General features: G+C 44.5%; 2 protein-coding genes and 1 non-coding gene across 5 annotated transcripts in view; 2 read left to right on the forward strand and 1 right to left on the reverse strand.

Annotated features, from left to right (window-relative positions):
- The window catches only part of GABRR2 (gamma-aminobutyric acid type A receptor subunit rho2), a 41,771-nt gene extending 38,729 nt beyond the window's left edge, over window positions 1–3,042 (forward strand). For all 3 annotated transcript variants that reach the window (XM_019442837.2, XM_019442838.2, XM_053904657.1), the window contains 2 exons: window positions 319–515; window positions 2,419–3,042. In XM_019442837.2, coding sequence (XP_019298382.1) covers window positions 319–515; window positions 2,419–2,730 — 509 coding nt within the window. In that variant the 3' untranslated portion in view covers window positions 2,731–3,042. The remainder of the gene's footprint in view (window positions 1–318; window positions 516–2,418) is intronic.
- A 14,197-nt stretch (window positions 3,043–17,239) lies between these two features.
- TRNAK-CUU (transfer RNA lysine (anticodon CUU)) lies at window positions 17,240–17,312 on the reverse strand. Its single transcript has one exon. It is a non-coding gene; the product is annotated as a tRNA-Lys (tRNA).
- A 1,999-nt stretch (window positions 17,313–19,311) lies between these two features.
- The window catches only part of GABRR1 (gamma-aminobutyric acid type A receptor subunit rho1), a 36,612-nt gene continuing 33,918 nt past the window's right edge, over window positions 19,312–22,005 (forward strand). Inside the window, exon 1 of the mRNA XM_019442840.2 lies at window positions 19,312–19,485. Within this exon, the coding sequence (XP_019298385.1) occupies window positions 19,427–19,485 (59 nt within the window). The 5' untranslated portion in view covers window positions 19,312–19,426. The remainder of the gene's footprint in view (window positions 19,486–22,005) is intronic.

A 22,005-nucleotide genomic window follows, 5' to 3' on the forward strand; every position in this document is an offset into this window, starting at 1 on the left:
TTCCTTTAGTGGTGTCCTTTACTCACTGTTTCAAATTCCACATCTGGACGGGTCCTCCGTGAAGCCCTGCTGATGTGGTCAGCCATATCGCAGAGACCCAGTCCCCCAAGGGGCGTAGAATGAAAGAGGACCAGCAGTGAGCTGGCCAGGAGGGGGGCTGCCTGCTGCCTGTGGGGCAGATCCTCAGCATGGATGTTTCCATGCCCCGGGGATTTCTCGTTAGATTTAAGAGATGGAGAATATAACACGGTGACTCAGTGGACTGTGGGAGCAGTTCTGTACCCTTGTCGGCGGCTGAACTAGAGCTGGATGTTGCAGGTATCACTACCGTGCTGACCATGTCCACCATCATCACGGGCGTGAACGCCTCCATGCCCCGCGTGTCCTACATCAAGGCGGTGGACATCTACCTCTGGGTCAGCTTTGTGTTCGTGTTCCTCTCGGTGCTGGAGTACGCAGCCGTCAACTACCTGACCACGGTGCAGGAGCGGAAGGAGCGGAAGCTCCGGGAAAAGGCGAGACAAGTTTCATTCATTTCCTGTCCTAGCTCAAGTTACTGGTTGGATGAGAATGGCAGGAAGGAGCGTTGTGTGTAGAAAAGGGCGATGTTTATGCAAAAGGAGGGAGATCTATTTTAGAGTAGGTTCTAGCTTCTACCACAAAGGATCCCAGAAAGCAGAAAGTCTTTGGATCAAGACTAGGAACAGGAAGACCTGGATCCTTAGGTCCAATTCTGCTACTTATACTGGGCTTCCGTTTCCTCATCTGTAAAAATGGAATAGCTGAACCCTCACCTCGCCTTCCTCCCAGGGTTATTGTAAAGATCTCATGAAGTAATGTATATAAAAATTATTTTGAAGCTGTGGGGTTCTAGAGTATCTAGTATAGTATGGTATCTAAAGCATCTAGATAGTATAGTATCTAAAGTATCACTGTTACTATTGAACATGTTTAGGGAAGGTTCCTCCATGTCCTATGACCAGACAAAGAGAGTTCTAGAGTTGAACATTCCTGTGTTTATCTGTGCTCTGACCCAGTGAAAATTCAGCCACATACAACTTTAGCCTTTAGACTCATTGGAAATACTATGCTATATACACTGCACTGCAGTATATTAACCCATAGCATGAGATACAGTGGAAACGAGAAATTCAGGCAATGTGCATAGGCCTTTGGCACAGGGAGGGAAAGTCAATTCCTTTCGTATTCAGACTCTCATTAATCGCAATAAGAAATAAAATGTCAACTTGTTAACCAAATCATTGCTCATCATCGCACCAATCGAAATGGGCATTCTCCTAAAAGGTATAAAGATCAGGGGATATGAAAATCCCACATTTATGCACGTCTAGGTGGCTAATAGCTCCTTAACATAAGGGACTTTTAAATTTTAGGAAAAGAGGATATGTTACCTTTTCAAAAATAGTCTTTCAATGCCCACATCATACGTGTTAAATATTTCTACACTGCCTCCAAATAGGCTAAATCGTTTAAGAATTTATTTTTAAAATTCTATTCAAACCTTTTCTACTTTAGCATTTGAGTGGTATGCACTCAGATTTTCAATAATCTGCTCATCAGTCATTGTCAAATGATTTTGGATTATATTTAAACATTTTTGATTTATAATCAAATGAACTTTCCCAGATAGAGCTGTTGAAAAAAAATAACAAGCCTTCACCTGACAAATATGGGCTCATGAATTGTCGAGTGGTGCCAGCTAGAAGCCCACTCTTTGCTGACTCAAATTTTGGAAAGAAGTTAAGTGAAACCATTTCCTTCCTTAAAAAAGGCATTGCAGGGGCGTCTAATGGGCTGAGTTGGTAGAGCATGTGACTCTCCATCTGAAGGTTGTGAAGTCAAGCCCCACACTGGGCATGGAACCTACTTAAAAAATAAAATAAAATAATAAAAATGCATTGAAGGCACCATGACCTTTTATGCTTTAGAATAAGGACACTTTCCTACCTAGTCATCTTTTGATTCATGCACAAAGAGGTGGAGACCCACAACTGGAATGAGAATGCGCAGGTTTAAAGTTTTGACTCTGACGCTAGCTATGTAATTTCAGGAGAACTATATAGCCTCTCTGGGTCTTCGCCTCTCTGCAGCTGAGAGCATGTGAACTCAATCAGTGATTCTGGACCCTGGCTGCAGAGTAGAATCACCTGGGGAGCTTCGAATTAATTCGTTTAGAGTGGAGCCTGGGTGTGGCCATTTTAAAGAGCTCCTGGATGATTCTAATATGCAGCCAGGGCAGAGAGTCATTGGACTGAGTGATCTCTGGAGATCCTTCTAGTTCTGCCTTTCTGTGGTTCTGAGTAGCCAGAGGGCTTTGCTTTCGGCCCAGGCCACCTCCTCTGCACCTCCCCAGGGTCTAAACATGCCTGCCACCTCTCTTGTGTTTGCTGCCTGCAGTTCCCCTGCACGTGTGGAATGCTTCACTCAAGAACCATGATGCTGGATGGAAGCTACACTGAGTCTGAGGCCAACAGCCTGGCTGGGTACCCACGAAGCCATATTCTGACAGAAGAAGAAAGACAAGACAAAATAGTGGTCCATCTGGCTGTGAGCAATGAATCCAACTCCTCTAGGAAGAAGGGGCTTCTGAAGGGCCAGATGGGTCTTCGCATCTTCCAGAACACCCATGCCATTGACAAGTACTCCAGGTTGATATTTCCTGCCTCCTACATATTTTTCAACTTAATTTATTGGTCAGTGTTTTCCTAGAAGCCCTGAGGCTATGCTTGGGAAAGGACATAGACATCTATGGGGCCTGGCTAGCCGTCTGCACATGGACCTGCTGACCACTCTTCCCTCACCAGACGGAGCAGCTGCCCCTGGACCACCAGATCCTGGACCACGATGGCAGTACCCCCTCTCAGAGGAGCCCAGGAGCCCTCCAGCTCCCTTTTCCCTGACCTCATGGGTTTGCTCCTCATTAACGGTGTGTTCTGTGTCCTACTTCATGCCTCATTGGGACTGTCTTCTTCTGTTCTTGTGTGTAAACAAGAGCACAAGAGCCCCCCCCCCCCATAAAAATGACTCAAATGCCTCCTAGATATTCTGATACCCTAAGGAAGCCCAGGATTCAGTTGTGAAGGGACAAGGAAGAATAAAGGGCAAGCTTAGGGGCTTTATGGATAAGAGACAGGAAATAGGATTCAAAATAGGAATTAAAAAATATGTAAACCCGTACAACTAGATTAAGTGCCTACCTAGGATGGAAAAAAAAAAAAAAAAGCTCAGATCCCTGATTGGAAATGATTTGACCTGTGTGAGTCTGGCAACTCACAGGATTTTGCAATCCATTCAATCATTCGTTAAATATTGAGCACCTACCTTGTGCCAGGTACTGTGAAAACGAACAAATAGAAGTCTCTTTTCTCAGAGAACTTCTCTAAGCTTGCACTCATCCTACATATGGCAGAGGGTACTTCTGCCCTTCTTTCTCTCCCAGCCCCCACTTACCCCATAGATCTGTTCTGTTTGCTGGTGCTTTTACTTCTATGTCTGTCTAGAAAAGCACTTTCTGTCTCCTGTGAGGCCCTCCTAAGGCCAGCTTAATACTTCTTTCTTGGAATCTCCATTCAGGGCAAGTATAGTATTGGGGAGAAGGCCAGGGATTTGAGAATGGGTGATAACAGAACTTGGTCTTGGAGAGGAAGGAGCCATGAGTCTGCTGTGGAAATGTGTTCCACATGCCATCCTACCTCCCTTTCTGGGCTTCTCCCCCAGCAGACAGATGACCTCAATAATTCCTGTGTCCACCCCTTCCCCCACCCCAAGGGTGGGCAGAACTGCCCCTGCACCCTGGAATGATTTCTCCTTTCCACAAGGAATTGACTTTCCTCTAATGTGGCTAAGCTCAAATTAGGAAAGCAATCTGATTTATTGAATCTATAGTAAGTTGTGAATGACCATTCCTCTTAATCCTATTTTAGGTGTTTTCTAGTTAACTCAAGTGAACTTCTAATTAGCAGTATTTATGGAAATATAAAGGATATGATTTTGAGAAGGGAGCCTTTTCTTTAAATCACAGCACTTGGGGGGCGCCTGGGTGGCGCAGTCGGTTAAGCGTCCGACTTCAGCCAGGTCACGATCTCGCGGTCCATGAGTTCGAGCCCCGCGTCAGGCTCTGGGCTGATGGCTCGGAGCCTGGAGCCTGTTTCCGATTCTGTGTCTCCCTCTCTCTCTGCCCCTCCCCCGTTCATGCTCTGTCTCTCTCTGTCCCAAAAATAAATAAAAAACGTTGAAAAAAAAATTAAAAAAAAAAAATAAATCACAGCACTTGGAATCAGAGGGCTGATCTGGGGAGTAGGGAGGGAATGCCCAGCTCAGATTTCTTGTTTAATAAAAGAAGTTGTTCTTCTCTGTCCCCTACCTGCTGCCCCTTCTACCTTCCTGCTCAGGGTCTGAGCATCTAGTCCTTTGGTCACAAGTATACAAATGGTACAGGAAGAGAGTATAACCCTGCCTTAAATCAAGTGAGCTCTGGCCTGTGGAGTCTGCTTTGCAGCTCCTGACTTCCAGGGGCAGAGCTTTTTAGTTCCTGAAGATTAGAGCACAGGTAGGTACCAGAGCCTCCTGAAGCTTCAAGTCAAGGGCCCGTACATCCTTGATCTGCTCACTTCTCCTGCACCACAACTGCCATACGGTTGCCCTATGCATCTCCGCTTCTCTGGTCCTTCCTTTCGTCAGTTACCCACCCATTTCCTCTGTTCCCATACCCATTCCTTGTGTGATCCTGGTCCCAGACACCCCTTTGCTTTGCCACTCTACTGTCCCTGTTGAGACCCAGACTCACCATCTCTGGCCACCAACCCTACCAGTACAGAGGCTGTGTGATCAGGACTGGGATTTGAGGAGTTAAACTCTCAACAGGACAGCCTCCAGGCAATAATATGGCATAGATTACCTTGGGCAACTGCGAGTTTGGGAGGTTCCCAAGACCACTCTCAGGTTTAATAATTCACTGGAAGGACTTTCAGAACTCAGAAGAACCATTATACTCACAGTTATGCTTGGATGTGGCAAAAGGACACAGATTAAAATCAGTGAAGGAAAGCAGCATTTAGGGCAGGGAGCAGGAGAGACCAGGCACAATTTTTAACTATTCTCTGTCAGTGAAATCATGCAGTTAGTGCTTATTTCTCTCAGCAATGATGTTTGACAATATGTACCAAGTATTGCCAACCAAGAAAATGTACCCAAGTCCATCAAGGTGTGCAGAGTTTTTATTAGGGGCTGGCCAATGTAGATACAGCTAACTGCCCACCTGGCTGACCTTAGTCTCGAGCCCTTTCAGAGGCTGAGCTGACAACTCTTATCCTTAGGCCTCCATCATAAATCACACTGTTAGTATAGACTATCTGGCTTGACCCAAGGCTCCAAGGTAAAGACTCTCCTATCAGGCAGTATATTCCAAGGGCTTAGAAATTACCTCCAAGGAGCTGAGGCTGACACAAACCCTTTCTTTTGTCAAGGCTAATCCTTTAGTGCACAGCAATCTTTGTAAATTACTTATTGTTAATGCTGATCGCTGGGTTGCTATTATAGATTCATGCAACAAACATTTTAAACATGCCTTGCACTGGGATGTTCAAACTAAGAACAAGAGTTAGTTGCAGCTGTCAGAGAGGGTATGCATATATAGAGGACAGTGTACACAAATATCTACAAGTTAAGAAGTGTTAAATGCTACAGTAGTGGTTCAAAGTGTAATGGGAGTGCAGAGGAAGGAGAGAATGATTTCTACTGGGAACACTGGATCTCATGGAGAAAACACCCCTGAGCTGCCCCTTGAAGGTTGGAGATTTGGAGATGAACATGCTAGACGCACATCGCACATGTAGAAAAGTACGTACTGGATCTGTGCCATCCAATATGGTAGCCACTAGTCATGTAGCTATTTAAATTTAAGTTAAAAGTACGGTTCTTGCCACTGCACTAGGCACATTTTCCAAGTGCTCTTCTCAATTGCCGCATGTGGATAGTGCAGACCTAGAGAATGTTTCCGCAATCACAGAAAGCACAGATAGTGCTGCTGTGGATGAAGGGGTCAGCCTGAGCAGGGGCATGAGAGCAGCAGGAAAGTCTGGGGCTGCACAGTGTAAGGTTTGTGGGACAAGTCATCTGTTTTGCTGGGTCCTAGGCTATGGGAAGAGGAGGTGAAAGACCAGCACTTTCCACAACACTAGGGTCATGGCAGGCTTCCCCCATGCCAGTGCCAACAAGGACAGCGCCCCCTCCCTGGAGTTGTCTGGCCCAGAACCACTGGGTTTCCTAGCCTCATGGACAGATGAAAGATGAAACTATGAAAAACAAGGATTATTGGATGGTACAGGGCATCTGGACTTGTTTAGAAATTTTTACTCTCTATAGATTCTCGTAGGCCACAGTGCTACTCAAAGAATAATTATGTTGTCATTAAATAGATTGCTGTAGTTGTCTTATTTAATCCCAATACTGCTCTGCTTCTGACTATGTTGTCTTCATAAATTGAGGCTCATATAACATGGTAGCCTGTTCACACTCAAAAAAATAAAGATGTATTTTAACTAGCTTACATATTTAACTGGAGTTAATAGTTAATAGTATGATGTTTACAATCATAAATAGCATTTTATCATGTAGAATCATAATATAATGACACCACTGTATTTAACACTGCCTTACTGCAGTGTAACACAGTCTGACTCTACTTAAGAAAAGTAGAGAATTAAAAGGAGGTAAAGAAGAGACAATAGTAGGGGTGTCTGGGTGACTCAGTTAATTAAACATCTGACTTTGGCTCGGGTCATGATCTCCTGGTTCACAAGTTCGAGCCCAGTGTCAGGCTCTGTGCTGCAAGCTCGGAGCCTGGAGCCTGCTTTGGATTCTGTGTCTCCCCCTCTCACTGCCCCTCCCCCGCTTGTGCTCTGTCTCTCTCTCCCAAAAGTAAATAAACATTAACAACAAAAAGAAGAGACCATAGTAGGAGTAGAAAACAGGAACTAAGGAAATGTTGAGGACATGGAATGATTCACTCTAGAGGCAGGAAGACAGCAGTAAACATGATTGTTATCAGGGATGCTTGAATGATACTTTATTTCACTGACTCTAAGGCACCATTGATGTAAGATGCACCCATATTTTACGTACCACCAAGAAAGAAAAAAATGCTATGAATTAAATTACAGCATGCTAGTGATTATGAGTCCTGATTTCACCAATATTAAATTGTGAAAAAGTATGCATGTTGGATAAATGAAATAGGTATTATACAAAAGCTGGTGATTGGACATACTTCTTTGACACCACAGAACCAACATTTATTATGCACTTGTCCTCAGGCGCTCGTGCCTGGGTGGGGGAATGGGGTGATGGCAGATACAGAAATAAATGGGCAACACCTTTCAGTGATTAAGAAGTTTACATTGCAGTGGATGTGTTTCGAATTTTTTTCTTTTAACGTTTATTTATTTTTGAGACAGAGAGAGACAGAGCATGAACAGGGGAGGGGCAGAGAGAAAGGGAGACACAGAATCTGAAACAGGCTCCAGGCTCTGAGCTGTCAGCACAGAGCCCGACGCAGGGCTCGAACCCATGGAGCGTGAGATCATGACCTGAGCCGAAGTCGGACGCTTCACCGACCAAGCCACCCAGGCGCCCCAGCAGTGGATGTGTTTCAAAGGAGAGAGAGAGATCATAGAATTTGAGGAATAAATGCTATTTGTGGTAAATTCTGAGCAATGGATAGATATAATTTCAACTGGTAGAAAAGGAGAGTGGGGATGGTAACATGGCAGAAGGAAAGCTGAGCTGTTCAGGAGACAGTGGGCAGATACCCTACCAAATGTACAAAAGTCTCAGGTTCCCATCTTTCTAGTTCCATGACCCTGATATCAAGAGTCCTTTTAGGTTCATTCTGCTTAGAATAAACCTGGGGAAGAGATTTGTCTGGTCTGGTCTGGGCCACACATGTTGAAGATGATCAGAGCTCTGTGTTAGAAAGTTAGAAGGTTTAGAAAGTTTAGAAAGTTAGGACTCTTCAAAGACATTTTGATTTGATTCAGTATTTTTGTAAACATCTGCAGAAGGGAGACCAGGAATTCAAAAAATGGAAAGCTGTGTAGTCTGAGGGAACCGATGAGGGGGAAAAATAATGATAAGTATAGTGGAGAAAGTTCACATTAAGTTCAGTTATACGTGAGAGCCACAGCCTGTGTGCTGACATTAACAGAGACTGGGAAGCCAGGGGAAAGAGCTATTCCCTGTGGAGGGTGAGGAGTTTGGTCCTGGCAGACAAGTGGAGATGTGAATGAAAGTTATAAACATTGGTCTGGGGCTGGAGGGAGGTAAGGCTCCCTCTTAGATGCTCAATGAAGCTCAAAGCTCAGTGAAGCTGTCAGAGTGGGTGGAGCTCCAGGAGCAAAGCAGAAGAGAAGAAGTCTGCAGACAGGAGCTTAGGAGTTTATTTTTAGGTGGGAAGAGAAGGACTGATCAGAGAAGTAGGAGACCCAGAAGACTGTTGTGCTTTAGAAACTGGAAGAAGGGAGACTCTCAAACGGAGGAGGGTACAGCTGGGGGCAAATGCTAACCATAAAAATAGAGAAGGATAAACACTGTGATCAGACATGGCAAGATGGAGGCCAAAGGCTTGGTGGGATCAAGCACACAGGGAGATGTTAAAGAAGAGGGACCTAACTATAAGTGATTTAGGGAGGTAGAAGGGAAAAGGCTCAGAGAATTACTGCTATTTATTATGGAAAGAATATTTTAGACTCTTGTTTTCTTGGAGGATTTAAACATAACACAGTGGCATACCTGGCCTGAATGAGGATTGTGATCTCAGTGGTTGGTTTCCCAAATTATTATATTGGAATTTAGGGGACCGGTCTGAAAACAGTGTTTATAACCTAGTTGCCAGGTCTGTGGACCAGCAACAGTCTTGAGGACTTGTGCCATCCTCTGTTCCCACATGCATGGGGCGGGCACCACCGGAGACAGTGTGGCCACTGCTTCAGCCATCAGGGAAGATAGAACAGATGTTAAAGCAACCTCATTATGTAAAGGGCCAGGTATTGAGTGCATTCTCTTGTGCTTGGCACTGTGTTGAGAGTGGATATGTGGTTCCCAATTCAATTCTCATGTAAACCCTGCTGAGGTGGGAAGGATTGCCCCTACCACATACCCACCAAAGCGTGCTGTCTTCCATAATTGTGTTCAATACATTTAGGTAGGTGGATTTCGTGAAGCAATTATTATTTCCCATAGTATTTTCAGGAAAAAGGGCAATTTATTCCCTTACTTAGATGGGCAGAAATGAGGTTGGAAAGAGTAGAAAGAAAAGAAAACCCAAGCTGGTCTGGGTTGTGCTGAGACATGTGGGCATGGAGTCACCCCTACACCCAGGTAGAAACTTAGAGTCAACTAGGACACGTGGCTAGCTCTTGAGGTTGGAAGCTGGCCTGTGGGACCTGCAGCTATTCAGGGCGGCCAGGGCGAAGCAGTATGGGTTTCCATCACTTACGCTGTTATAGGGAAGGAAAGTTTTAGAGTCCCTGGTTGAGTCTGCAAGTGAAACTGAAAAAGACAGAAAGATTGATAGGAGAAAAGCATACATGTTTATCTAATGTAAGTCTCATGTGACACCGAGGATTTGAAAAGAAATGAAGACCCAAAGAAATGGTTAAACCTGAGTGTTTTTGTGCTAGATTTGATGAAGTGTGAAGCGTCATGGGAAGATATGATAGGACAAAAGGTATGAGGTAAGTGTAGTAAATGGGGGTGGGGGGATTTAGCAAGCCTTGTTTCTTCAAATTCCTTCCTGTGTCCCTTCATCTTTGGAGATAAGGGTGCTCCTTTCCTGTGGGTGTGGAAAGGGCAGCTGTCACATAAAGGTTATGACTTGCTTCAGGGGACGGTCAGAAAGTCCGTCCTGCACAAGCCGTTTCTCAAATTCCTTACTCTTGAAATAGTCAATAGGTTATAGTTTGGGGGTTGCATGTCCCGTTTAAATGGTACAGACCAGCATGATTCATAACCCCACCACCATAGACCTCTTCCTTTTTCCTTTCGTTGCAAAAGAACAGACAGCTGTGCTTGTGGGATTAACACTGGATTGGAAGCAGCTGATGCCCCCACCCCCACGAGGTCACTAGGAAATGTGGCAGGAGTTAAAATGGTTCCCACAAGGAAGGCTGCGTGCCCAACCCGTCCGAGGGTGAACGTGCTGGCCGGTTTGCACAGAGACCCAAATCCTGTGCCAGGAGGCTGCATTGTCCCAGCCTGTCCCACCCCCGGAGTCACCGGTGAGCATCTGCATGGGTAGTATAAAAACATTCGCCATTAGCAGATTGGATAAAGCACTCAATCCTCACCCTCAGACCTTCAGATGTCATTACGAAATGACATTTGGGTCAGCCATTGAGAACATTAGGTTTGGGATTTATTTTAAAAGAGAAATTGAAAGATAAACCTCGGCTATAGTAAACCATTGTTTAATCTAAACCGACCAGGTTTGTGGTGGCAAAGCTCTTCTCCACCCTGTCCATTTACCCCAAGGCATCCCAGATTCTGCAGTGCACATGAATAACCTGGGGGGCTTGTTAACATGCACACTCACATCCAGTAGGTGGGGAGGGGACCCAGGATCCTGCACTCCCAGCAAGCACCTGGGAGATGTTCCAGCTGCTGGTCTGCAGACCACGCTTCAAGTGGCAAGGCCTTAGAGACCCCTGCTCATCATTTAAAGTTGAGCTTAAATGTCACCTCCTCTCTGTTGATTTCCTGACATCCTCTTCCTTCCCAAAGCAGAATTTATTACTACCTTACTGGCATCCTCCAAGCATTTTATGCATTTGAGCATTAAGAAATTTCCTTTATGTTGTGATTATCCTCCTTAATCCGTGCTTTCCTAGCTCTGGCTAATGGTAGTCACCTGGGGAGTTTAAAAAAAAGAAATCTCAGTGCCTAAGTCCCACTACCCCAAGAGTTTCTGATTTTATTATGGTCCCCACTCTTGTAGCCAGGGAAGAGGGGTATCAGAGCATCTGGCTCCGGGGGTCCCACACAGACCAGGTTCCGCCACTTGTCACCGACAAAACCCAAAGGCAGAGAAATGAGTGGTGGTGAAGAAGAAAGGAGTTTATTTCAGTGAGGCCAACACTGAGAAGACAGCAGACTAGAGTCTCAAAGACTGTCTCCAAAGTGCTGAAAATACTTCCAGGTTTATAGGAGAAAATGTGGGACAAAGGTTGGTGGGAAAGTGCAGGAGGGCAGCTAAGATCAAATTGCACATTGTCCCGGAGTCAGTTGGAGTGGAGTCTCTTGCTGGCTCAGGGCGGTGCTTGTTGCCTCAGGGGGTAGTTTCAGTTCCCATCAGAGGATGCTCTGCCTGCAGGGTCTTTTGCCTGAGTTAAGAGATAAACTGGAAAGAAGAACTTAATCAATTAGAAAATACAGACGAAGGTCAGAATGGAGGTAGCTGAAGTCCTCTTTCACTCTCTGTCTCTCTTTTATTTTTTTATTTTTTTATTTTTTATTTTTATTTTTCCAACGTTTTTTTTAATTTATTTTTGGGACAGAGAGAGACAGAGCATGAACGGGGGAGGGGCAGAGAGAGAGGGAGACACAGAATCGGAAACAGGCTCCAGGCTCTGAGCCATCAGCCCAGAGCCTGACGCGGGGCTCGAACTCACAGACCGCGAGATCGTGACCTGGCTGAAGTCGGACGCTCAACCGACTGCGCCACCCAGGCGCCCCTCTGTCTCTCTTTTAAATAACACTGATGCTTTTTTTGAAGACTGATACTAAAATCTGAAATAAATTTCTTTGGGAGAGTACTGTCTCGACTTGGTTTGCATGGTTTGCTAACTGTGGTCTCCGGGACCCAGTGGGTTCTCTGGGGGTGCTTCAGGGACTGCTCCAGGGGTGAGAGATGGGAGAATAGGAATGAGCAGAGGGTGTGGGGACAAGACAATGGACCCAGCCAGAGTGGGGGAACAGTAAGGAAGGAACAGAAGCTCATCCTTCCTCTTTTCCCAACAATTTTTCATCCTGCTCTTGGGTAAAGCAACCAACACAACAAAGAAGACAGCCTACTGTAAGCAAGTGCCCAGTGCTTTCATCTTTCCAAGAACACCATGAAGTAGGGTTCACAGAGGAGATAAGAGGTAAATACGTCAAGTTACAGGGCCAGTACTGCAACAGAACTTCTGACCCCAAGTCCTTTCACTTGGCATGGTTCCCTGCAAGAAAGCTGTGGAGTCTGAGACACACAGGCCCCCAGGGAAGCCTCAGTCTTCTCCCATCGGCACTGCTCCGATCAATCCTGAAGGTGCCTGGCTTGTTGGTGGCACAGGTGGAAGGGAGGTTAGAGGTGGGAGGGGCAACTAGGCACCAACCACCCACAGAACTTTAGGTTTCTGCACTGACATCATATCTGCCCAAACTATTTGGAAAAAGCTTCCAGCCCTGGGTCCTGGGCTTCTGGCCTCCAGCCTTCATGCTTCACCCACTTTTTCCCGTCCCCATCACCTCTCCTCTTCCTTAAGAGAGCACCACTGCTCACCCTCCTGGAGGAAGCTGGCAGCTGTTGGCACGAGGGCCCCATTTCTCCCCTGATGTCTGCTCTGCCATTGTAGGGTTGTAGAGTTGAACATGGCCACAAACCTTTTTCATTCCTCCTATGAGCAGAAAGAGTGCATGTAGGTGAAAGCTGCAGCAGAAGATGCCATCACAGATGTAATGAGTCCTAGAATGTAAGCTCCACAGGACAGGGATTTCCATCTATATTCTTAATTGCTGTCTCTCAAGGCATAACAGTGTTTGGCACATGGTGGATGCCCAGTAAATATGGAAGGAACGAATGAAGTACCCACTATGTGCTAGACACTGTGCCAGGGGCTTTACTTACACTGTGCCATTTCCTGTTAGCTACTGAAATATCCTACTCGTGTTCAGTGTGGAGGCGGGAGGCTGGAGATTCCGTGAATGCATTTTGCTAACCATCTGACATTGAGCAATGTACTTAATCTCTCTGAGCTTTAGTTTCTCCATCTGGGGGGAAAAAAGATGGTAATTCTGGCGTCTTAGGGTGGATGTGAGGAGTGAGTTAACCTGTCTGAAGCACTCAGCCCAGTGCCTGGCCCAGGAAAAATACAATGTAGGCAAAGGAGAGGAGTCTACCCTACCACCCTACCACCCTAAAATGCCCTACCACCCAAAATATCAGTTCCATCTGTGATTGCAGTCATTTCTTTTTTTTTTTTTTTTAACATTTATTTATTTTCAAGAGACACAGAGCATGAGTGGGGCAGGGGCAGAGAGAGAGTGAGACACAGAATCCAAAGCAGACTCCAGGCTCTGAGCTGTCAGCACAGAGCCCGACGTGGGGCTCGAACACACAAACCATGAGATCATGACCTGAGCCAAAGTTGGCCGCTTAACTGACTGAGCCACCCTGGTGCCCCTGTGATTGCAGTCACTTCTTTTTTTCTTTTTTAATTTTTTTTCAATGTTTATTTATTTTTGAGAGATAGAGAAACAGAACACAAGTGGGGGAGGGGCAGAGAGAGAGGGAGACACAGAATCCGAAGCAGGCTCCAGGCTCTGAGCTGTCAGCACAGAGCCCGATGCGGGGCTCAAACCCACGAACCATGAGATCATGACCTGAACCGAAGTTGGATGCTGAACCGACTGAGCCACCCAGGTGCCCCTGCAGTCATTTCTAAAACAACAAACATTTTAATACTAACCTTATCACAGAGTATATAAAATTCTTTGCAAGAGAACCCGGTTTACATTTCAGCCAGCCATTTTCATCAAGAGGGTAGATGAAAACTTTGTCATGGATCAGTTCGTGGTTTGGGGGACCACTTTCCTTTTTTAAAATGTTTATTTATTTTTGAGAGAGAGAGTATGTAGGGGGAGGAGCAGAGAGAGAGGGGGATAGAGAATCTGAAGCGGCCTCTGTGCTGACAGCAGTGAGTCCCATGCGGGGCGTGAGCCCTTGACATGGAGCCGAAGTCGGGCGCTCAACTGACTGAGCCACCCACCCAGGCACCCTTCCTGTGAGGAGGATTCATTCTTCATTTTGCAGATGAGAAAACAGACCCAGGGAGGTTGAGTAACTTGCATACTGGCAGACAGCTAATTTTCAAAGGAAAAATGCTTACCCAGATACTCTCTTCTGCCAGTTACAGAATTTAGTTAATACTCCTCAAATGACATGAATTGGTAACGGCATGTGACTCGGGTTAAGACTTCTCCCTTTGCCTGGAGATTCCATCTTCTCAGGCCTGTGACCCACGGGGACACCTACAAATGCCCAGACTTTGGTACTTCATGTGTTTTTTCTGAAGTTGGAAGATGACATGGGTCACCTCTCAGGATTCTTCACTCAGTCACGCTTTTCACTGAGTTTCCTAGAGCATATCTCTGGCCTCAGGAAAACTCCTTTGAAAAAATTGGCTTGGTGTCATTGAATACTATCCAGGTTTATGCATTTGCTTTTAGTGACTTGCTGAATGTCACCTACACCAGTTTCAGTTAGATTCAGCTACATGTAAAGAACATGGCGTTATAAAGAAAGAAGCCCACAAGGGGCAGTCCAGAATGCTCTAGTAGCTCTGTTCCATGTAGTCTCATGAAAACTCAGGCTGTTTCCTGCTCACTGCTTGCTCCCCTTAGAGTGTGGCCCTTGACCTCATGGTCCAAGATGGTGCTAGGAATCCTAGCAATCTTTCTGCAATTGAAGAGGCAGGATATATGCAAGGGGAGGAAGAAGGAAAAATGAAGCATGCCAGCTATCTTTCAAGGAAAGTTCCAGGGGGCTGTTGCACACTTCCCCGTTGGCCAGAACTTGGTCTTATGGCCGCATCTAGCTGCAGAGAATGCTGGGAAATGTGTTTGCTCAGAATAGACATATACCTAGGTAAAAATAGGGTATTCTGGAAGAAAAGAGAAAACACAGAGTGTAGGAAATAGCAGTTCCTGCCATTCCACCCAAGAACACAGCCACTTGTTTCCATGAAGCCCCAGCTGAGAACAGTTAGGAAGGTCATAAGAAAAGACAAAATGTTCAGTCATTGCCTCCTCCCTTCCTCTCACCCAGATACCTTCTTGTTCCTATTCTCAAGTGTGAAGCAGGGCAGAGATACATGGGTCTTTCTAAAGCATTGTGTTGATGCCAGGAGCTTCTGTTACTACTGAGCTCAGAGACTTGGAATGTTTCTATGCCCAGAAATAGGACCTGGGAACTGAGTCCCTGCCATCGTTTATTTTGAAAGAGGGCAGGAGTTTTATTTCCTCCAACTCTGCCAAATTTAGGGACAAGCAAATGGGGTTAGCAAATCTGAGGCCATTCTCCTTGGGATAGACTGTGAGGGCCTAAAGCCCGTGCCCTCACTAACTGTTCCACCTGTTTGCGTGACTGTTGTCTCCAGGGGCTGAGCTGGTCTGTCTCCCTCACACTCTAAGGGGCCTCGAATACTAGAATCAAGAGAACAGAACACACTCCAAGGTGATTATCAGTCTGAGATTGTTTTCCCAGGAATAATGAAGCGTTTGCCCTGAGTCACCCCCCCCATCCTCTTTGTTAACAGTAGTACATTGTTTTGAGATCTCCTGCTGGCTTGAAGGATGTAAATGTGACACAGAGGAGAGCTTCTTCTGAGTTTGAATAACTTTAGAAATTGAGTCGATCAGCAAATATGATATAAGTATATTAAAAATAAGAGGGGCACGTGAGTGGCTCAGTCGGTTAAGCATCCGACTTCGGCTCAGGTCATGGTCATGAGTTTGAGCCCTGCATGTGGCTCTGTGCTGACAGCTCAGAGCCTGGAGCCTGCTTCAGATTCTGTGTCTCTCTCTCTGCCCTTTCCCTGCTCCTGCTCTCTCTCTCTCTCTGTCTCAAAAATAAACATTTAAAAAGTAATAATAAGAAAAATAAGAAAAATACCAGAGTGAGGTTAAGTAGCTGGAGTCTATTGTTCTGGAGCTTCTTTCTTAATAAAAGAAACAAGAGTACATTTAAAACAATGTATTGTGAATAACAATGTGTTAGTTAATGCGTTAGTAATTTGGACCATTTGTGTGCCTGTGATTCAAGTTACTGCCTACCTTAAGGTCATAATGTCCAAGAACGAAGCCATCTTTCATTTTCTATAATCCTCTTCTGTTCTTGTCTACTTCATGTTAATCAATAGTCCACATGAATATGGGCATCTACATGGTTCGCATGTCTAGTCATATCTGTATTTCTGGAAAAGCTACCTTTTAATAAACTATTACTGTGTAAACTACCTACAGCTGACAGCTTTTATTGATGTATGTTTTACATGCAATGAAATGCACAGATCTTAATTAAGTGTATTGTTTAGTGAGTTTCAGCAAGTGTGTATACCCAGTAACCCACCTTCCTATCAAGAGACAGAACCTTTCTGACAAATCTTATGCCTTATTTCCAGTCAGTCCTTATGTCCACCTCCCCCTAACCTCACAACCACTGCTGTGGGTTCTATCACCACTGGATTTGTGTTGTCATTTCTCAAACTTCGTATACATGGAGTCATAAGGTATGTACTCTTTTGTGTCTGGCTTTTTTCATTCAACATCCATTTCTGAGTTTCATTCATGTTGTTGCAAGTATCTGTAGTTCATTCCTATTTGCTGTTGAGTAGTATCCCGTTGTATGAATAAAGCATGATCTCTTTATCCATTCTCCTGTTGGTAGACATTTAGATCATTTTCAGTTTGGAGAAGTAAAGCTTTCTATAATAATTATAATAAATAACTTAAATAAATCTGTAAGTAATAAATTTGTAGCTTGTAAATAAGGAAACGGACAGGTGTGTGTGAGTATATTCTTGACTTATCACAGAAACATGCTCATCAAAGATACTCAACTAAAGCTCTGAGGCACAAGCATGCATCTGGAACCGTGCTTTGGGTGAATGAGGAGTTTGTGGAAGATGGGAGGATGAAGGGAACAATTACCAATTCATGAACTTAAAAAAAGTTTATTTCTTTTTGAGATGGGGGAGAGGAAGTGGGGAGCATTCATGAGCTTAAAGTGTTTATTTTTGAGAGAGAGAGAGAGAGAGAACGGGGGGGGGGGCAGAGGGAGAGGGATACAGAGGATCTGAAGCGGGCTCATGAACCATGAGATCATGACCTGAGCCAGTTCAAGAGTCCGGAGTCAGATGCTTCACTGACTGAGACACCCAGGTGCCTCGGAGAAAGGAAAAGTAACCGCCCAACGTGGGGCTCGAACCCACGACCCTGAGATTAAGAGTCTCATGCTCTACCGACTGAGCTAGCTGGGCAGTTCATGTGCTTTTGAAAAGTTGTTGTCTTCCAATTGCAATCAAATGAAGGAAGTAGGCTTGGTCTGAAAATGCTTTACAATTTAGAAATGAGTCACTCCTGATTAATTGCTCCATTTTACAGTGGAGAAAATTCTTGGACTTTTAGTTTTCTTTTGTGTAAAATGGAGGCACTAGTTTTTACCTAGCCTACCTCGCAGGGTTTTTTGTTGTTTTTTTTTTTTTTTTGAGAAGCAAATGAGAGAAAGCATGCAAGGTATTTGTCAGCTTAAAGTTCTGTGTGAGTGCAAGGTGGTAGTGTTGTCTTTGACAAATTCACACGGTTTTCCCTTAAAAGCTTACGGTGGAATATTTCACATGTGTCATGCATGTTTTGTTTATTCACTCATTTACCTTCCTAAAAGGTAAACACTATTGCTATCATTCCCATTTTATGGATGAAGAACTCGGGGCCCGGACAGGTCTACCTCTCAGAGGCCACACAGGTATAAACGGCATAAATGGGATTTGAATCCATAGAACTGGCTCGAATCTGAGCTGTTACTATTGTGCCATCTGCCTTTCTAAAAACATGTCATTATACCTCCTCCTAGCAGCTCACTTTACAGTAATCGTCTTCATCCACCGCCTTTATTTCCTTGTGGGAGGGTTGCTATATTCAGATTTGTTGGTAAGTTGTCTCCAAGATATAACAGAAGGAAACTGCAAGTTTGCCTAAAATCTTACTGATTTCCCATTTCGGTCTTCCTGGAGGTTTGTGGTGAGACTGCTGGGTCAGCCATATTCTCAGCGAAAACTCTGCATTTATGAGATAATCAGAACCACCCACAGGATGGAACAGATCCTGTGAGCTCCTACTTTCCCAGGACACACAGTTTGGTGCCCTGGTGAGGTGGGAAACACCCTGCAGCACTGAATGCTAAGAAGGAAGCATCCCCATATCCAAGACCATTTGGTCATTTACTGGCATGTCTATCCTCACTGCCTGGACATTTGGCCTTGCTTCTTATAGACCCCTGTACTTCAGGCTGCACCCCCTTCTGTCCGAGACGCTGTGGACAACTGAGTCAGAAGGCACCTTGCATTTCTGGGTGGGGACTGGGGAGAGGGGATGGACAGCACAGCATTTCTTTTTTCTTTTATTTATTTATTTTTTAAATGTTTATTTATTTTTTGAGAGAGAGAAAGAGCATGAGCAGGGGAGGGGCGAGAGGGAGACAGAGGATCACAAGCAAGCTCAGCTCTGACAGGGAAAGCCTGACGCAGGGCTCAAACTCACCAACAGTGAGATCACAACCTGGGCTGAAGTGGGACGCTTAACCGACTGAGCCACCCTGGTACCCCTTTTTCTTTTTTCTTTTAAAATTGCTGGGGACCACTCCTTAAAAAAAAAAAAAAAAAAAAAGAGGGGTGGGCACCTGGCTGGCTCAGTGGGAAGAGACTATGACTCTGATCTCAGGATCATGAGTTCGAGCCCCACGTTGGGTGTAGAGCTTACTTAAATGAATAAATAAATAAAAACTTAAAATAAAATTCCTGGGGACCACTAATTAACACCTCCAAATTGATCTGAAAATAAAGTTCAGTTTTTAAGCAAAATGATCATGGTTATCTAAAATATTACATGTCCCTAACACTGAGGTTTCAGAATGTGAGTTGTGGAAATTCTAAAGTTAGGTGAAATTTAGCAACTCCTGAAACTGAATATTCAACCCGAGAAGAACAGGCTGAGAAAACCACCTGTGCTGCTTTTTTTAGCATTTTCTGCAGAAAAATTAGAAGTAGGAGTTATGGCCCCCACAACCACATCACCAGGGATTGGCTATCTATCTTCAGCATTGACTAAAACAGGAAATTACCAGTGGTACCTAAATGGAGCTAATAAGAACGAGAACCTCCTACAACTTTGTAGCCACTTGGAAAAAGCAACCCAAACCAAATTACCCATCTGGATCTGTTTTCTGTTCATAAATGAGGTAGATGAACTTGGGGAGCACCAACACCTCCCCCCAGCTGGAATGGTCATGATTCTATCCATCAGTGACCAAGACATGATTCTATCTATCGTTGATCAAGGACTGCAATTCTCCACTGACCTGTGAATTTATAATCACATGGGAGCTATCCTGGATGTTCTCCTGCTGGAATGGCAGAGTATGGAGCAAGATTTGGGGTGAGTTCAGAAGCCCCTAAGGAAAGCCCAGCATTGGCCCTCAGAGGGCAGAAAGTGGACACAAATCTACAAAAAAGCATTCATTTCACTGACTCTTAAGGGTCTCCAGTGTTTTTTCTCCCCTTAAAGCAAAGAACCAAGTCATTTGAAAAACTGGAGACAAATGAATACACTCTGAAGCTAGCCATTTTGTTTTTATTTTTCAACAGATTCAAAGAGACAGTGGAATTTATGTTAATTTATTTTAAGAAATGGTATGCAACGAAAGTTAATCTGGGAGTCAAGGCAGTCACATGCTACAAAAAGTTAAATAGTCAGACATTAAAAATTGCACAACTGTTACATCCTTCTTTGCTGCTGCTGAGTTCAGTTTAAGCCTGTTGTTTATTTTATGGTAAAATTAAATTACATTCTTTTCTTCAAGTGTTGAACAGTTCCAAACGTGGCTTCTTAGTCAAAGAATCTATTCTTACTGTGGCCAAAAAGCCACTCTTTCGTTCAAATGAATCATTTCCCCTAATTAGCAGGGAAGAATCCGGAACTAATTAACTAAAAGATCTGAGATGTCTTCTAAATGCTTTGGGCAACATGTTAAATAAAAAAACTGTGTGACAGGGGCACCTGGGTGGCTCAGTGGATTAAGTGTCTGACTTTGGCTCAGGTCATGATCTCACAGCTCTTGGGTTCGAGTCCTGTGTCAGACTCTGTGCTGACAGCTCAGAGCCTGGAGCCTGCTTCAGATTCTGTGTCTCCCTCTCGCTGCACCTCCTCCGTTCACACTCTGTCTCTCTCTCAAAAATAAATAAACACTAAAAAAAAATTTAAAAAAGAAGAAGACTGTGTGACAAATAATATCATTTTGCAGACCAGCCATTTCAGGAAGGGGGAGGGGTTAGAGTCAATGGAAAAGCACAGGCTCTGGGATCAAAAGTACAAGTTTTCCTGTTTACTACCCACATGTCCTGGGAGAAATAACTTAATGTCTTGGGGCCTCGGGTTTCTTGTGGATGAAGTAGAAGTAGTACTCCTGTGCCTGCTTCCAAGGCTGGTTCTTGGGGCCAAATGGAACCCTGGATATAACAGTGTTTTGTAAATGCCACAGGACCACTCAATAGCAAAATGCAATTATTCAGCAATTGGGTTGGTTTGGGGACAATGAAAGAAGTCCTTGTGTTTTGCATTTAGCTCTCAGACCACATCATGCCACTGAGGGAGCCTCACATCAACACCCTGCTTAAATCCCAGCTACCCCACGAAGGGCGCCAAACGGTCACTGGGGCTTTAGGAATAGATTGACCTCACAGTATTTCCTTTTTTCTCCACAGCGACTCCCCTGGAACTGTGACAAGCATATCAAACTCCACCAACAAGAAACTAGGGGACATTTTATGAAGTTATACTTGAACCTAGAAGCCTCTGTGTTTCAGTTAAAGACAGACTTAGAAATGATAAAAAGGTGCCTTAACAATTTTATCATGATTCCAGCAGAGGGAGACAGGGCTGCACTGACTCCGCACAGGATCAGTGATGTAATTGATAGATTGACATAACAGCCTTTCTTCCTTCCTTCTTTCCTTTCTAATCAGATGACTGTAGTCATAATTAAAAAGAAAATTTTTAATGTTTATTTATTTTGAGAGAGAGAGAGCAAGCAGGGGAGGGGCGGAGAGAGAGGGAGAGAGAAAATCCCAAGTAGACTCTGTGCTATAAGAGCAGAGCCCCATGTGGGTCTGGATCTCGCAAACCATGAGATCATGACCTGAGCTGATATCAAGACTCGGGTGCTTTACTGACTGAGCCATCCAGGCGCCCCTGTAGTCATAATTTAAATATCACTAGGTGGAGAAAATATATGGCTGAAGGCCCTTATGAATTCAGCTGTACTTGCAAAACACTTCTAAAATGGGTTCACATTTTATCGATCATAGAAGCCACTAAGGTGGTTGGAAACAGCAGCAAAGGCAGGTCGTGCATTAGTCTTCACAGTGCACAGACTTCATGCCTGTGGTGAGTACCACTGGTGGCTGAGCCAGCTTTCACCCTGTTTTCCTCCTTCCTGAGTCACAGTTCCAGTTTCGTTCAAGCATCTGCTCCATTTCCAATCCAGAGGTGGATCCTGATTATTCCAAGTCAATCAGATCACATTTTCCCCAGTGAAGGTAGCGGTCCAGCGATGGACTTTTGACCTTACTTGGCCCAGTCAAACTTAAGGGAAGGGCTTCTCTTCCATGCTCTGGGAAGAGATGTTCTCTCTTTCTCTCCCACTGGATATGAATAAGGAAACTTATTGCTGTTGGCAGCCATATTGCAACCATGAGTAAGGAAACAAAAAACACATAAAAGAATGAAAGAAGGAAAGAACCTGAATTGTTGTTTTTTAAGAACCTGAGTTTTTGATGACACCACTAAATCAAACAAACCTGCAGCCTGGATTTCTTGTTTTGTGAGATAATACGTTCCTTTTTAAGCCTGCTTGAGTCAAGCCTCTATTTTTTGCAGATATAGTATCTGTATAGATTG

This window comes from Panthera pardus, unplaced genomic scaffold (genome assembly GCF_024362965.1).
Source record: "Panthera pardus isolate Hobbes unplaced genomic scaffold, ASM2436296v1 HiC_scaffold_17, whole genome shotgun sequence".
In the NCBI taxonomy this organism is placed as follows: Eukaryota; Metazoa; Chordata; class Mammalia; order Carnivora; family Felidae; genus Panthera; species Panthera pardus.